This window comes from Lissotriton vulgaris, chromosome 12, assembly GCF_964263255.1.
Source record: "Lissotriton vulgaris chromosome 12, aLisVul1.2, whole genome shotgun sequence".
NCBI classification, from domain to species: Eukaryota; Metazoa; Chordata; class Amphibia; order Caudata; family Salamandridae; genus Lissotriton; species Lissotriton vulgaris.
Genome location: NC_141700.1, coordinates 782,325,722 through 782,344,212, shown reverse-complemented (window position 1 = coordinate 782,344,212; position 18,491 = coordinate 782,325,722). Strand labels below are relative to the sequence as shown.

The 18,491-nt window shown below is 47.0% G+C and overlaps 1 protein-coding gene across 4 annotated transcripts in view; it reads right to left on the bottom strand.

The window, feature by feature from the left end:
- Positions 1-18,491, bottom strand: part of FXR2 (FMR1 autosomal homolog 2) — a 395,300-nt gene that overhangs the window by 163,941 nt on the left and 212,868 nt on the right. For all 4 annotated transcript variants that reach the window (XM_086946152.1, XM_086946153.1, XM_086946154.1 and 1 more), the window contains exon 7: positions 5,340-5,456. In XM_086946152.1, coding sequence (XP_086802278.1) covers positions 5,340-5,456 — 117 coding nt within the window. The remainder of the gene's footprint in view (positions 1-5,339; positions 5,457-18,491) is intronic.

Genomic DNA, 18,491 nt, shown 5'->3' with positions numbered 1-18,491 from the left:
AGGACGACCCCAAGCTTGGAAAATGTCGTCTAGCACTTAGTCGTTGAGAACCCAGTCTTCTCTGTCTTCGAAATGCCGACTTAGAGCGTCCGCCCTCACGTTCTGCTCTCCTGGGAGGTGGACTGCCTGAACAGACAACTTGCGAGCTAGAAGCCAATGCCAGATGCGCTGAGCTTCTAGCGACAGAGTCCTTGAGCGTGTTCCTCCCTGCTTGTTTAAATAGTACATCGTGGTGGTGTTGTCCGTCTGTACTAGAACCATTTTCTCTTGAAGCGAGGGAAGGAACGCTTTGAGAGCCAGGTGAACCGCTCTCAACTCCAGCAAGTTGATATGATAAGTGCTTTCCTTGGGAGACCACAGACCCTGCACTTGTAGGGGTCCCATGTGCGCTCCCCATCCCTGCAATGATGCATCTGTGATGATCGTTTGAGTTGGAGGCGGTTGATGGAAGAGGACTCCCATCTGCATGTTCTGTCTCTTTGTCCACCACTGGAGGGAAGATTGAGCAACCTCCGACAAGGTGATCCGATCGTCCCACTGATCTGAGTGTTGATCCCATTTGTCCTCCAGATCCTGCTGAAGAGGACGCATCCGAAGTCTGGCGTTCGGTACAAGGAAAATGCAGGAAGCCATCGACCCCAAGAGTGAGGCTATCTTCCGCACCTTCTGGGACTTGTGGAGAAGAACTTGTTGGCACTTGAGGGCAATCGAAAACTGTCTCTCCTCCGAAGGAAACACTTTTCCTACTTCGGAGTCTAGAAGAGCTCCTAGGAAGTGGATCTTCTGAGTCGGTTGTGAGACAGACTTGTTGAAATTGACATGTAGACCTAGACGTTGACAAAGTTCTATGCATGTCTGGAATTGATTCCTTACATTGCCTGGAGTTGGACCTTTCAACAGCCAATCGTCTAAGTATGGGTATACGAAGACTCCCCTGCGGCGTAGAGCTGCCGCCACCACTGCGACACACTTGGTGAACACTCTGGGAGCCGACTTCAACCCAAACGGGAGGACTTTGAACTGGTAGTGAGAGGTCCCCACCCGGAATCGAAGGAATCTTCTGTGATCTTGCCGTATTGGAATATGGAAGTACGCATCTTGAAGGTCCATCGAACACATCCAATCCCCCTGCCTGAGATGTGGATATATCTGATGAAGCGCCAACATGCGAAACTTTTCTTTTCGTACATGCAGATTAAGTGTTCTCAAGTCCAGAATGGGCCTGTATTCTTCCTTCTGGCCTTTCTTTCTGACCAGAAAATACCTCGAGTACACTCCTTCCCCCCTTTGGGACACCGGAACTCTCTCGATGGCTTCTTTCTCGAGGAGTGTAGCTACTTCTGCTTTTAACCTTTGTAGCTGGTGACTTGATGTTGACATCGGGGAAACGTGTGGAGGTAGACGATGGAAACGAAGACAGTATCCATTCTGCAGCGTAGACAACACCCATTGATCTTTGGTGATGGCCTGCCACTCTGTCCTGTGATGCGCAATGCTTCCCCCCACTGGAGTGGGTAACGGCGCTGGGGGAAGTGAAGACTCATTGCTTCTGCTGCGCTTTATTGAAACTGTTGCCTTGGCGCTGATTTCCATTTCCCTTGGAATTGCCCTTGCCTTTGTACTGTGTCTTTTGCTGGCCCTGCTGGTTCTGGCCTTTCTGCCATTGAGGGGTTTGAACCCTCTGCTTCGAATAACCCTTGTTGTTCGAATGGAATTTCTTCTTAAATTCCTTTTTCTTCTCGAGTCCCACCGCTTTGAGAGTGTCCAACTCGGTCTTCATCCTCTGCATCTCCTCATCTGCACTCGCTCCAAAGAGAGATGTGCCTGAAAAAGGAAGGTTCAGGATTCTTGCTTGGGCCTCCGGTTTTAATGCTGTGAGGCGTAACCAAGATGTTCTCCTTGCTGTAACTCCGTGCACATAGCCATGTGCCGCCAGAGTTGCCCCATCTGCTGCCGAACCTATAATCTGGTTGGAGACTTGACTTCCCTCCATCAGAACCTCCTCAAAGTCCTTTCTGTCTTCTTCAGGGAGCTTTGCGGTAAATCTCTGAAGTGAGTCCCACAGAGACCTGTCATACCTGCCGAGCAGGGCTTCTGCGTTAGAAACTTTGAGGAAAGAGGCTGAGGTGTTACACACCCTTCTCCCCCATGAGTCCTGCACCTTGCTATCCTTGTCCGGAGGCACCGTGGATGAGGAAGCCACCGCATTGGACTTTCTTGCCGCCGTAATGATCACTGAATCTGGCGGGGGATCAGCTTTGAGGAACAGAGGATCCTCTTCCGGAGGACGATACTTTTTGAGAATCCTCGCTGGAACGGACTTCACCGTTGCCGGAGTGAGGAAGACTTCGTTCACATGTTCCATTATACCCGGAACCAGAGGCAACAACGGTTTGGGTGCTGATCTATGCTGCAGGGTTTCGAATATGACAGTCGTCTTGACTTGTGGAGCTGTCATTGGTACTCCCAGTTTCAGGGCTCCTCTGCCCAAAATATCTTGGAAGGAGAAAATATCCTCAGTTGGAGAAACTCTCGAACGTGGACTGTTTGTAAGAGTCGGGGAGTAATCCCTGTGAGATCGTGTTCTCGACGAACTTGAAGAACTACTTGACCTCCTAGACCTAGTTCTTCTGCTAGAACGCGTCTTGGAACGAGATCTCTCTCTGTGACGAGAATGTCTCTTGCTTGAATGTTTAGAACGAGACCTTTCCCTGCGGGGAAGAGGTTGGTCTCGATATCGCTTTATTCGCTCTGCCGTCTCCTTGTCTCTTGCCCAGTGGTGAAGAGGTCTATTCCACCTTGGGGAAAGATGAACAGAAGGAGACTTGTGTACGGGATCCTTCTCAGGTGTACGTGACCGTTGAGCGCGATCCGTTCGATCCTGTTGCGATCTTGCAGGGGATTCGGACCTCCCCCTATTAGATGCGCCGCTCCGTCCATCCGAGGATCTGCCACTCCGAGATGATGAGGATGATGACGACAGACTCACCAGAGATCCAGAGGGAGACCTTGAGCGAGATCTGTCTTCTGCAAGTCTCCGTCTCTTGGCGGGGGGATCCTGCACTGGAGATTGTTCCACCTCCGCAGCCGATGCGGAGCCTGGAGACCCCAACTGTGGCTCTAGGGCATGAGTCTGGACCAACAAGTCACTTTCCTTGTCCCGAACCACCTCCTTTGATTTTGTAGGAGTAACGTTCTTTGTTTGTGAAGAACTTCCCTCCCTGGATCTTTGCTGATCCCTCGACGGTGGTGGTATCGACGCCGAGCGCCGAGCAGGAAGAGGCTCCCTCGACGTCGACCGTGATTTCTCCGTCGACCTCGGGTGGCGATGGCTGTCTTTCGACGTCGAAGGCTGTCTGCTCGACGTCGATGGAGGCTGTTTCGACGCCGATCGCCGTTGACTTGACGGCGACTGGGCGTGCCTCGACTCCGAATGCCGCTCCGACGTCGAACGCTCTCGTCTAGGCGTCGACGTTGGCTGCATCGACGTCGACCGATGATGTGTCGACAGAGGCTCCCTCGACGTCGAACGACCATGGCTAGTCGTCGACGGAGGATGGCTCGACGTCGAAGGTCGGTGGACCGCCGACGACGGAGAATGCCTCGACGTCACAGCATGACGATGCTGTTTCGACGTCATACGGCTCGTCGTCGAGCTCTTCCGCTGCGACGGCGACCTGTCCCTCGACGCTGACTGAAGCGGAGGTACCTTCAATGTAGACGCTGAAGACATCTTCTTCGTCGCCGTCGACTGCTTCTCCAACGCCGATCCCGACGTCGAATGTGAACCAGTCGGGGCCCCTCTCGACGTCGACCGCGTCTTCCGACTTTCCTACTTCTTGGGAGATCTTCCTCTCTCAGAAAGTCCATAAGCTCTAATTCTCTCTCGATCCTTAAGAGTCCTGGAAGACAAAACCTGGCAGTGTTCGCAGGTTTTAGAGGAATGAGAGTCTGGTAGGCACAGGATACAGACTGAATGAGAGTCAGTCTTTTGCCTTTTTCCTTCCACATGAAGGACAGTTGTTGAAGAGAGAAGGCATTTTAAACAGGAAAAAATACCTTTAAGCACAAAAAGTGTTCAAACAGCACTCTATGTCTAAAAGACGTCGAGTGAAGTCAAAAATTCAAGTAAAAGCTGAATATTTTTTGACAGAAAGTCAAAAAGAAAAGGAGCTGTTTCACCAGGGTCCTGACTGAAGGAGCCGGGAAGGAGCCGGAAAGAACAACTGACCTAACTGTCACCCCTGAGGCATGATGGGAAGCCTGGGGTCATGGCTGCCTTAAAGGCACGGTGCCAGTTTTTGTGAAAATGGTTTCATTTTCTATGATATTGTTTTGCAATGCAGCCTGAGGGCTAACAATGTCTATTTATAAGCAATTTTCAGGATTTATGAGTGGTTTGACTCATTAAAACACAAAGTTCAAGGATTTATTGACCTAATGTGTTTTTTTGATTCCTTACTAATTGTAGTTCATGTATATGTGTTTGCATTGTTTAGCCTCAGTTTGGGGCTGCATTGATGTGAGAAAAATGATATATGTACATACATATATGTGGAGCGAGATATATGTGTTTTATACATATATATTTTTATATTGTTTCCGGGGTCCCGCACATGGGCGGGAATATTCAGTGCTTATGACTATTGATGAGGATCCCCAGGAAGAGAAACTCTGGATACTATGTCTCTGTTGAGGCCGTATGACCCAAGTGATTACGTTACGCTAGGCAAAGTGAATAGTTCTGGCAACCGTGCCCACATTTATAGACACCACAGTCAAGGCTATATGCAAGCTGGATTGTGTGCCCCCGCACCTTATATGATCCGCAGGTAAGTGAATTAACTCCAAGGGATTTCAAGTTACAAATGCTTAGCATGATTCCCCGAACACAGTGCAAGAACAATGAACAAACAAGCCACAGATAGCACTGATGCATGACATTTCGTAGCCTCAAAAGACAGGGACAAAATAGAAAAGCAAGTCAAAGTGTAGGTTAAGTAAAGAAAATCTGTAGAACTACCCATATTCAAAAGAAAGATTTAGGATTTTATTTTCACTAAAACTAAAACGGACAGGTTTACAAAGTGATGCAAGCCAGTCTTAGCTGCCTTTTGGGCCAGTTTCAAAAGAGCAAAACAATTAACAGTTCAGCACTTGTTCAACCTTTGAAAAAGTTACAGGGATTACATTTTGTTACTCGAGGTGGCAGAAATCACCAACTGCCAAAGGTTCCCCGAACAAGTACGGAGATCTGCTAAATATCATCTCAGCTGTAAAGGCACATTGAAAGCCAGACTGCTTCACTTCCATTCTTGTTCTTCCTGCATCTTACTCACCTCTAAGTGCTTTGTTGCCTCCTCATTCCGCGACATAAGCATGAGTTTCGTTCGAATACTCCTGAAGTGCATGTCACCAAGCAGCGACGCTCTTTTTATGATGGATTCATTCGTTGACTGTGGGATGAAAAAGCAGAAAAGCATTAGAGGATGCACTTTTTCAAAAACTTTAGATATGAAGAACAAGTTATCTTCAGAAAAGCTTTTTTCTGATGGATACTCTACCAAACTGTTGATTCCTCACATTGTGAATATCCTTAGGTGCCAAACTAGATCCAGATATTTTCCTAAGCAATTCCCATGAACAATGGCAGGTGATGTAGTGCAGCTATGCACCGACTCCATCCTGGAAATAACACCAGACCCACACATGACTGCAACCAGTACACTGATGTCAGTTTCTTTCGACTGTCCATGCAAACACAAATCAAAATGAACAGTGAGCAGATCTCTAAGTTGGGATCATGGGTAGGTGAGTGAGGAATCTGCAGTTAGATAGAGTATCCATGAGAAAGAATTATTGAAGGTAAGTAGCTTCTGATGGATATTTCTACCTGCAGATTCTCCACTTTAACAGGTATCAATGCAGTACATTCCCAAGAGGTAGGTCTCTGGAACAGCTCAGACTAGAAGTACGACCGAACTTAACAGGCAAAGTATTCCTCCCACTGGACGTGGCTATCAATGCAGTCGTGCTTTGTAAATGTGTGCACTGATGACTATGTAGCAGCCCGTCAGACGTACAAGTCAGGCATTTCACGCGCGAATGCTGTGATGGCAGAGTTGCCCCCAGTGGAATGAAGGCTGTTTCTTAGCCAGTGCACAGCAGATCTTTATGCAGAGAACTTCCCATCTAGAGATCATTCTTTTCATCACTACTTTAGCAGTCAGTGCTCCTTCAAACTTCACAAAGAGCTGATCATACCAAAGAACACCACATGGATGATAAACATAGAAACGTAAGGGTCTTTTGGGATCCAAGCAATGTGGCCACTCTCTCTGGACGGATGAGGTGGAGCAAACCATGCCAGAAGCATGATAGCTTGTCAGATGTGAAACAGAGTCATGACTTTTGGTAAGAATGTCACCCTGGTCCTAAGCACTAGTTTGTGCAGGAAGAAGGTGGTATATGGTTGCTGGACAGACAGAGTTGCAATTCACTCATGTGACAAGCTGATTTTACAGCTATGAGGGAAACTCTTGGTTTAAAAGGTAAATAGAGCAGGTAGGCATCAGCTCAAACGGGGGCTAGGACAAAATTAAGGTCCCACACTGATTTCACCAAGGTCTTGGGTGGAAACATGTACGTTAGTCCCTCAAAAAACAGGATCACAACAGGTGATCTGATTAACTATGGTTGATCAGCTAACTCTAGAAAGAGCAAAAGAGGGGCAAATAACCTTTAATAGTAGTCAATTCCTTGCCGTATCGAGAGAGAACACTATCACATCACATAACTGGGCCTGCAAACGTTGGAGACACTGAGAAGTACACCAAGGGATAAACTTTTCCAGGCTTTGGTGGATGGATGCCTTGTTGACGAAATTACCTCTACGACTTTGGGAGGGAGATCTAACACAGTCAAAAGCGGTTGCTTGATCTCCACCCATGGAGATGAAGGTTGTTCAGGCCTGGATGCGTGACTCTGCCCTTTTGTGATAAAACTGAAGATCTTCCCGAAGTGGCAGAAAGATCGGAGAATATATGCTCATGGGCAGACGTTCTGGGAACTACACTCTCCCAGCGCAGTTCAGGGCTGCTAATCTAACTTGGACCTGGTCCTTCCTAATCTTCTTCAGAACTATCTGCAGGAGAGGTAGCGGCAGGAAGGTGTACAGGAGTCCCAAGCTCTAGGACAGTCAAGAAGGCATCTCTGATGGTGAACAACCTTGGGAACTACAATGAACAAGATCTTGGACACTGCACATTCTTGGAAGTGGTGAACAGATTGAGGCAGGGTTCTAGCCACTGCTAGGAGACAATCCGGTGACCATTACCAGTTAGGATAAGCTGACTGACTTCATCCGCCCCGGTGTTTAAATATCCTGCCAGGTAGTGTATGACCAGTTAAATGCGCTGACAACTCAGTCAGTTCTAGAGAATATAAAGCCTCTTAAAATCGTGACCACAATCCCAGACTATCCTGCTTCTTTCTGTACCACATGCGGTCGTGTTGTTCGTGGAGTCTGCATCCACATCACCTTGGATGGGAGGAAGGCTTTTAGTACAAAATGGATCACCCATAACTCCAGCAGACTGATGTGCAGCCAGATCTTCACCACAGATAGGAGTCCTCCAATCAGCACCTCTCCGAAATCACCTCCCCAGCCCAGTAACGATGCGTCAATCCCAACCGTCCACTCCGGGGCAGGTAGAGAAGTCGGTCACTGGTCGAGTTGCGGTATAGCATACGCCAATGCAGATGTTTTGCAGTCCCCTCTGACAAGAGGATGGAATCCAACTGGTTCCCTTGGTGCTGAGCACACAGACTTCTGATCCCACTGCAGAGCTCGCACCTGCCACCTTGAGTCATCCACTAGCAAGATGCAGGAGGCCAAAAATTCTCTAAGTCATTCTCATGGAGGCCCAGGCCCAACGTTGAAACATCTGGATCATAGCCTATATGTCCTGGAATCATTGGGTTGTGCATTATTCCAGAGGAACTGGATGTAGTTGGCTGGATCCCTGACCTTTACCCCAAAAGGTTTAACAGGCCTTTATCGCCTACGTGGGCTTGGTGTTGCATAAGCTGGATGTTCCTTCTGACGTTTCAAAAAGTGTGGTACTGTTGGGACTACTGCCTCACGAGAGCTAAAAAGCCAAGATAGCACACTGTGGCTCAGCTATCTTTGAAGGACTCCAGGGCCAACTGAGTTGTGTCACTGAAGAGACAGTTGCCATCAATTGGACTGCCATCAGTGACGCTTGGAGATCACTGGAGAAGCCTCCAGATCACATGCAAGCATAGGGGTGAAGCACCACACTTGTAAAGATTGCAATACCCAAGCAATCTGTGGTGTGCAACCCAGTTGCACCTTGACTAACTTGTATGATCTGAGCCAAATTGGCGCAAAATTCATTGGGGAACACAGGTAAGACTTCGCTCACCATGTACTATAATGACTGAGGAACATCCTAAGAGGAAACTGGTGTTGACTAACCTGAGGGGTAGGCTTGCAGATTAGAACCTTCTCTTGCCAAATGCCTCCATATATTTTGACTCCCTTTCAGGGAGCATAATAGGTGAAAGAGTTAAGGTTCAACCTGCTTGTGAAAGTTTGTACCACAAACTACGGGGTAGGGTGCTGGAGGAGGAAAAAACGGATCTACCAGAGCACGTCTGTGCCATCTGGCAATTTGCCCATCCACAGGAGGGCAAGATTTGGGTTTGGGTCAGCTGCCATAAGGTATCTGTAAGGAGATCATTGAATGGGAGGAGCGGTTCTAAAGAAGTCTACAGAGGTGGCAGAACTTTGGTGAAAACAGTTTACCTCAACTGATGTCAGTTGGGGGGGCGGGGGGGAGGGGGGGGAGGGGGCGGGGGTAGGTGGATGTTAAGGACTTCTGCAGCCCTCCTGATGACCATGCCTTCAAGTCCATCCTCTTGTAGTCATCACAAGGCAAAATCATGTGAGGAACCAAGACAACAGACATTCCTGGAGGGAGTCCGTCACCAACCTCTGCATATGCCAGTCCTTACAGGGTTTGAAACCAGTAGTTTTGGGAGGAGACATGTCTCTTGCACTGTAAAAACTGACCACAATAACTTTTGTTAAAAGACCAAAAACGAGTGAGCTCCGGATCAGTATTGGAAGGCGCGGAAAGAATCTACATGGAGCCGAGCGACATTGCCTATCTGTGCACATGAGAATTGCCAAGAAAAAATTCCAGATCCAGTCTAGTGACTAGGGATATTCAGCAGTTAGAAGTATCCATCAGAATGAACGGATATTTACCTGTAATCCTAGTACTCCTCCTTTACAGGAATCTTCATTATAGTCTTAAGCACTGAACTATCATGCTCAGAGAAAGGATCTAGGAGCACTTAAAAATAATTGTGATTGTGTTACCTAGCTGTTCGGCATCACTTCGTACCATAAAGTGCTATAGATTCACTGTTCTGCATATGTAGGAAGCTGGTTGGGTATATACTATACCAAAGGGAGGTATCGTGTGCACAGAGTCCAATTGAACACCAAAGGTAGGCAGAGGTAAAGTTAGCTAGCACCTCACTCTCTATTTGTGGTAGTGTGGTCGAGCAGTAAGGCAGTATCAGAGAACAGTGTTAAGGATTTGTTGTACACACTCAGTCAGCAAATGAATTCACACACACAAAGACTGAACTTCAGACCAGGACCAAACCACTAGATGGTGGAATAATGCCCGGCATAGTGAATCCAGAATGCTTCACGATGCAAGACTTATTTTATTTTCCAGAACCAAGCAAGCCTGGCGCAGGTAAGTGATAAGTACCTTGCAGTAAATATACTATTGTAATACAGTTTGGATTGTAATTTTATATGCTCTTTATTTTGACTTGACCCATAGACCTATACAAGGCAGATATATCATTGTGGGGCCCCGTACTGACTAGGGTCTTTAACGAGGCAGTCCAGGAGAGCACTCCGCTCACCTGGGGTGAATCTGTAATTATACTGATATACAAAAAGGGGGATAGGTCGGATGCCAAAAATTACCGCCCTATCTCCCTTTTAGATTCATCACTTAAAACCATGAGCCGGGTGTTGTTGGCCAGACTGGAAGAGTGGGCTGAGGGTAATATTCTTGCACGGTGCGAATTCGGATTCCGTAAGGGTCTGGGTACTGTGGAACAATGCATTGATCTAGACCTCCTAATCGGGAAGTATACCAGTGCTAAGCAGGGCTCGCTTTTTCTCTGCTTTGCCGACCTAAGCAGCGCGTTTGACATGGTCGACCACGCTCTGCTATGGTCAACTCTATTAGATCAAGGTGCTCCAGCATAGATTATTTACTTTCTGGCTAGATTATATTCTAAACTTTCTGCCCGCATTAGATACGGTCAAGGGGGGAATGTACTACTGTATCAGCGTTAAAGTTAGGTATAAGACAAGGCTGTGTCCTTGCGCCCCTTCCTTTCTCCCTCTTTATTAATACAATAGACACCGAGCTTAAGCAAGTTAATTCTGATGCCCCGTTAATAGATGGTCAAGCTGTTCCCATTTTACTCTATGCTGATGACTCAGTGCTCTTATCCAGAACCCCCAGAGGCCTGCAGAAATTGATGGACAAGTTTGCAGGTTTTATCAAGGAAATTTTTTTTTTTTTAAATAATACTAAAACATTTATTATGCCATGTGGAATGAAAATAAGGAAACTGAAACCTTTCCATATAGAGGAGCAAAAAATAGAAGTTGTAAATAAATTCTGTTATTTGGGCATAACTTTCAGTAGTAATAGCATGTGGTCACAGGAGATATCTAATGTAAAAGCCAAGATGTCCAAAAGTGCTTATGGTGTTTTTAAATTTGCAAACAAGCTTGGTGATCGGCGCATATATGATATGCTGCACATATATCGCTCTAGATGTGTTGCTATTGCGCTTTACGGATCCGGTGTTTGGGGACATTGTCGCCACGGAGATTCGCAAATAGAAGAAAATAGTTATCTAAAAAGGTTGTTATGCTTGCCCAAGTCTGCTTCCACTGTGATAATTCACCAGGAATTGGGTCTAGAGTTTTTATCAGATTTAATCTGTTTAAGACCATTGTTGGTGTGGAGAGCAATCTGGCACAAGAAGGAAACTAGCTTCACGAGGAGTATCATCACTGATTGTCTCCGTCTAGACAAAAGCACATTGATCCCTTGGATTGATTATGTTTGTGACCAAAACCCATTTCGAGATAATCTTACTTTCTGGCGTCGATACATCGACGACATTCTGGTCTTTTGGAAGGGGGATCGATCCAGTTGTGAGGCCTTCTGCTTGTGGATAAACCAACAAAACCCGTACCTGAAGTTTACGGGCACCATTTCTGACACATCAATACCTTTCCTAGATCTGACTATCTGCCTGGATCCGGAAACAATCAGTACCACTCTTTTCAAGAAGGAGACAGACAGAAACAGTTTACTCCCCTACAACAGTCACCATACTAGAGCATTGAGGGACAATCTGCCGTTCGGGCAATTCCTCCGCCTACGGAGAAACTGCAGCACAGTCCAAGACTACAAACAAGAAGCTAGTCTTCTGCAACATAAGCTCCTGGATAGGGGATACCCCACACGACTGTTACAGAAATCAGCTAAAAGAGCTTTGAACAATAATAGAGAGGCTCTACTTGAAGTCCACCCAAAGGAACCTGATAACACCATCACTTGTGTGACATCCTACACCAAGCATTCTGGATTCATTAAGAAAACCGTGAACCAACACTGGGGGATTCTAAACTCTGCAGGGATGGAACTGCCACGCCCCCGCTTTGCATTCAAGAGAACGGCAAACTTAAAAGATACATTGATCCATACTCGTCCGAAGAAATCAAGCACCCAACCGGTCAGGACCCTTTGGGACATTCCACCAGTCACTGGACATTACCGGTGTGGGTCCTGCACTGTGTGTCCTCAAACTATCCAGGGTAAAACTATCGAACTGGATAAAGACTTCACATGGACCATCAACAGACACACTAATTGCAACAGTGCCAGGTGTATCTATGTTCTTATCTGTCCATGTCAAATGCTCTATATTGGGATGACGATGCGCCCCGTGAAACAACGCATCATAGAGCACAACAGTAACATTCGATGCCATAAGACACACACGAGACTATGAGCACTGCAGAGAACTAAGTCACTCCACTGATAATATTCGATGGACTGTCCTCGAATGTCACCCTGGAAAAAACCAACAAGCCCTCTTCAGATTGGAACAGAGATGGGTGCATCGCTTGCATACCGATGAGCTCGGCCTCAATGATGCGGTGCCTTGGACGATGCTAGCCAGATAGCTCGATACGTGGACTTGATTGTCCTCCCCTCAGCAATTTCTGATGTCTTCTAACCCATTCCAAAATGGCGCCAATTACCATCACCCCGTAGGGCTGGGCCGTCATTACTTTCCACACCCGCGTCGAGTAACCTAGCAACGCGCCTCGGACACGCCTTGAGAGCTCCCGCGCTACCGGCTTTCTTAACTCCATGGCTGCTATGCGTTTTCCCCATCTGTGCTGCAAATTGTTGTTTTACATTGTTTTATGACGAGCTGGGCTCGTCATCAGTGTTTGAGGAGGCTACACCATGACGAGCCCAGCTCGTCATGAGTGTGGAAGCGGTTAACCACCGGCTGCACTCCACGGTAACTCCGGCTGTCCTGCGATCATCTCGACGTGGGTGGGGTAGGTGATTAGATGCCTTCTGCCAGCAACTAACCAGGTAAGGTGACTTGATCCAAAGAAAGGAATTCCCCGGGTTTTCTCCGTTTGCCGCGGCTATTCCTTAGGCGGCACCACACGGTAAGCCCCACCGCTAACTCATTCTCTGACCTTTACCAGTCCCTAGGTTCGTTCCGTATAGTTCTGGCCCCACCAGGTCAGCCTAGGGGATCTCCTACCGTGGACTACGGGTAAGATTATTATCAAGTGATTACCTTATTGGCATTATCCTCGCATGTCTGGTTATTTGTATATGGTATCCTCACCTTAGTGGTGCTAGGCAATTTTTTGCCGCATTGTCAGAGTGTCAATATGGTCCTCTTTCCTTGAATTTTCTTAACTTTGGTTAATCGTGTGTATGAATGCACAGACTCACTATTGCTTGTATGTCCTTTTTACAACACACAGTTTGTTGCGGCATACGACATATGATAGTTATTGTGCATGCCAACTATAGGGCACACATTTCGCATGCCGACTTCTTATACACCTTTATCACAAATTAAACGGGGTATTCCCTCGTTTATACTGCCTTCGTACCTTCTCTCTCACATGAATATCACCTCAGTAAAGGGGCTAATCAAGACCCATCTCCATGCTTTAGCACACAACCAGCATGCTAGAATTAACCAATGTGTTGCCCATACTACAGACATATTATTGACTGTACCTCCGTTTTGTTTTACTTCCTATTTCTGGGTAGGTTCTCAATGGAGGGTTGATCCGACAACACTAAGCCAGGTCGTATCCTCGATTTCTCCTACTGGGAAATCGCTAAGCAATCATATGAGCACTTTTTTGGTCCTGAAGAATTGCCTTAGCGGCAAGAAACATGTCGACCACACTTGCACTAAGGGTTGAATGAGGTTCAGATACCTAACCGTCTAGCCTCAATACCCCTTAAATTTTTAATAAAGCAGTGAGCCATGTTATTAAAATTTCACCCAATGGACTCCACTGACTTTTTTTTAGACACACTTCCCTCACGCTCACTATTGCACTTTTTTAGGCCCCTCACACGCACACACCCTACGGCAAAGGAATAAAAGAACTCCACCAAAGTGCAGCATCCTGTGCTGCCCGACGGGCATTGCACCGCCTGTCGAAGGGGCAGGATACCGATGATGACGCTGGACGACCATCGGGCGGAATGACAATAGTCGTCCCACCGATGTCTTGTGTGAGGTATCCCTAAAATTCCGACAAAGGGTTCACACCATTCACTTTTGATATTCACCCCTGTGAGAGAGAGGTTGAGTGTAGTCAATTAGTTGACTCTCCCCGGGGAACTCTGTACTCTCTTTGTTGTGTAGTACTTGTTAGGACATTACATTGGACCCGTTAAAAATCGTCCGCTTGTATTTCCCCCTTTTGATACAATTCCTAGCGTGCTCTCCGCACGGGAACTGCCTTCTCTAGGTTACCACCGGTGAATACCTTTTCACTGAGTTGGACCATCACTGATTTCTTCTACTTGTGAAAGAGGACCATTGACCACACTCCCTTGCTGGTTGGCTCAGTCCTTGGCACCACATCTCCCTCCTTCACCAACATGGAGGACGTTCCTGGTCTTAGTTTCAATGAAGAGACTATAGCTGAGGCATTAAGAACAACGCCATCAATACTTACTAACCCCCCTGTCTCCACGTCTGGTGCATCTTCCGATGAATGGGCAACATTAACTAAGATGAAGAAAGAATTGATAAGAATAACGATCTATGGGATCATGATGACGGAGTATCTACGAAGTAATATAGCTCCGCAAGGCCTGATTGTTAACATAATTCCTAGACTGTTCCTGGATGATAAACGGTTCAAAGTAGACTGGTGCCAAGTATCTTGGAAGTGCACCAAGAATCTACTCTTTCTGATCAGCCAAACAGCAAAACGCCTCTCCGATGCATTACTAGACAAGATTTCAGCTCTAGAAGCTACCATGAAAAACTCCATCTCTAAGAACAACAAAACGGCCTTCACTACCAAACTATCAGAGATCAATCAAGAAATGGCTGACCACCATGAATTTTTACTCAAACAAAAGACCACGAAACTTGAGAAAGATATTGCCAAATTTGAAAAAGAAAAAGTATATCCCTACCTTAAAGATGACTACAAAGGGAAAAAGAACACCTACTCATCTGACGATAATTCGGGTAGCGACAACAGACGCGGGTCAACCAGCAGTGATTCCAGTGGGGGTTATCCTCCTAGGAATTCAAGACCACCACGTGCATGGCAACAAGGCTACCACCAAGGTCCAGCATTCCATGGACCACCCCATATGACCCCACCGTGGCAGTACCCTTTCTACCCACAAAGCCCCCCGCAATTCTACCCCCTTAATCCGCCACCTTTTCAAGGCAGAGGTTGGGGCAGAGGAAGAGGGCGAAAGCGAGGCGGGAACAAAGGCGTGCAATGGCAGGACCAAATACAGACACCGTCTGCGATGGAAACCAGGAGCACAACATCCAGAGGGAGAAAAGCCTGATCGTGAATTTGTCAAACAGGACTCTATCACCAACGGAGAAGAGTGTTTTGGAGAAAGGGCTAGGGTTTGTTCCCACCCCTATCCCGGATACATTTCAGGAAATGATTGAATTGAAGCAATTCTTTAGGAAGATACGCCTCCGGGCCTTCTTTGAGAACCAACCAGAACTTCCGAGTCAAGACACAGGTCTCAGAAAACCCTCGACCTTCACCCCTACTGATGGGATGGTACCACCGGAAATTTTAACTTTTGAGCGAGCAGTTCTCAGGAGCTTACGGAACAAACCGACAACTAAACCATTTCACAATTTGTCAACCGCGGAAAGACAGGCCTCTATTGGCCTGGGCAGGGATGACTCCATTGTAATCAAGCAAGCGGACAAAGGGGGTGCCACGGTCATACAGAACTATGAGGATTATGATCGTGAATGTAGACGACAATTGGCAAATACAACTCATTACAGACTGCTCACTGAAGACCCTACTAGACGACTCACCACAACCATCATGAGCCTCGTCATTGAGGCTGAGACCAATGAGTGGATAAGTAGGAAGGAAGCAGAGTTCCTGGTGACAGCGGATCCTGTTACACCTTATTTGTACACCCTTCCCAAAATACATAAGGGTACCTCCCCAGTCCCGGGTAGACCTATTGTCTCCGGTATCGGATCAATATTAGAGCCTCTGTCTCAGTTCTGTGATGCTTTCTTCCAACCTCTAGTGAGGCAAATTCCATCTTATTTACAAGATACTAGAGATGTCCTCCGCCTGATAGCAGATATTGATGGAAGAGAGGACATTGACCTTCTGCTCACCCTCGACGTCGAGGGGTTATACACGAACATTCCGCAACAGGCTACCCTAGAAGCGGTTGAATCGCTGTTAAGAGAAGAGGAATGGCAATCCCCTACACCAGTAGCTTTTATCATGGAGCTTGCAAACATTGCACTCACTGAAAACTTTTTCAGATACGAATCCCAGCTGTACCATCAAGTGAGTGGAACCTCGATGGGTTCTACGTTTGCGCCGAGCTTGGCATGTATCTACATGGCCTCATTCGAAAAGAACCATATTTACCCTCCAGACCAAAACCCATTTCGAGATAATCTTACTTTCTGGCGTCGATACATCGACGACATTCTGGTCTTTTGGAAGGGGGATCGATCCAGTTGTGAGGCCTTCTGCTTGTGGATAAACCAACAAAACCCGTACCTGAAGTTTACGGGCACCATTTCTGACACATCAATACCTTTCCTAGATCTGACTATCTGCCTGGATCCGGAAACAATCAGTGCCACTCTTTTCAAGAAGGAGACAGACAGAAACAGTTTACTCCCCTACAACAGTCACCATACTAGAGCATTGAGGGACAATCTGCCGTTCGGGCAATTCCTCCGCCTACGGAGAAACTGCAGCACAGTCCAAGACTACAAACAAGAAGCTAGTCTTCTGCAACATAAGCTCCTGGATAGGGGATACCCCACACGACTGTTACAGAAATCAGCTAAAAGAGCTTTGAACAATAATAGAGAGGCTCTACTTGAAGTCCACCCAAAGGAACCTGATAACACCATCACTTGTGTGACATCCTACACCAAGCATTCTGGATTCATTAAGAAAACCGTGAACCAACACTGGGGGATTCTAAACTCTGCGGGGATGGAACTGCCACGCCCCCGCTTTGCATTCAAGAGAACGGCAAACTTAAAAGATACATTGATCCATACTCGTCCGAAGAAATCAAGCACCCAACCGGTCAGGACCCTTTGGGACATTCCACCAGTCACTGGACATTACCGGTGTGGGTCCTGCACTGTGTGTCCTCAAACTATCCAGGGTAAAACTATCGAACTGGATAAAGACTTCACATGGACCATCAACAGACACACTAATTGCAACAGTGCCAGGTGTATCTATGTTCTTATCTGTCCATGTCAAATGCTCTATATTGGGATGACGATGCGCCCCGTGAAACAACGCATCATAGAGCACAACAGTAACATTCGATGCCATAAGACACACACGAGACTATGAGCACTGCAGAGAACTAAGTCACTCCACTGATAATATTCGATGGACTGTCCTCGAATGTCACCCTGGCAAAAACCAACAAGCCCTCTTCAGATTGGAACAGAGATGGGTGCATCGCTTGCATACCGATGAGCTCGGCCTCAATGATGCGGTGCCTTGGACGATGCTAGCCAGATAGCTCGATACGTGGACTTGATTGTCCTCCTCTCAGCAATTTCTGATGTCTTCTAACCCATTCCAAAATGGCGCCCATTACCATCACCCCGTAGGGCTGGGCCGTCATTACTTTCCACACCCGCGTCGAGTAACCTAGCAACGCGCCTCGGACACGCCTTGAGAGCTCCCGCGCTACCGGCTTTCTTAAACACCGGCTGCACTCCACGGTAACTCCGGCTGTCCTGCGATCATCTCGACGTGGGTGGGGTAGGTGATTAGATGCCTTCTGCCAGCAACTAACCAGGTAAGGTGACTTGATCCAAAGAAAGGAATTCCGCGGGTTTTCTCCGTTTGCCGCGGCTATTCCTTAGGCGGCACCACACAGTAAGCCCCACCGCTAACTCATTCTCTGACCTTTACCAGTCCCTAGGTTTGTTCCGTATAGTTCTGGCCCCACCAGGTCAGCCTAGGGGATCTCCTACCGGGGACTACGGGTAAGATTATTATCAAGTGATTACCTTATTGGCATTATCCTCGCATGCCTGGTTATTTGTATATGGTATCCTCACCTTAGTGGTGCTAGGCAATTTTTTGCCGCATTGTCAGAGTGTCAATATGGTCCTCTTTCCTTGAATTTTCTTAACTTTGGTTAATCGTGTGTATGGATGCACAGACTCACTATTGTTTGTATGTCCTTTTTACAACACACAGTTTGTTGCGGCATACGACATATGATAGTTATTGTGCATGCCAACTATAGGGCACACATTTCGCATGCCGACTTCTTATACACCTTTATCACAAATTAAACGGGGTATTCCCTCGTTTATACTGCCTTCGTACCTTCTCTCTCACATGAATATCACCTCAGTAAAGGGGCTAATCAAGACCCATCTCCATGCTTTAACACACAACCAGCATGCTAGAATTAACCAATGTGTTGCCCTCATACTACAGACATATTATTGACTGTACCTCCGTTTTGTTTTCCTTCCTATTTCTGGGTAGGTTCTCAATGGAGGGTTGATCCGACGACACTAAGCCAGGTCGTATCCTCGATTTCTCC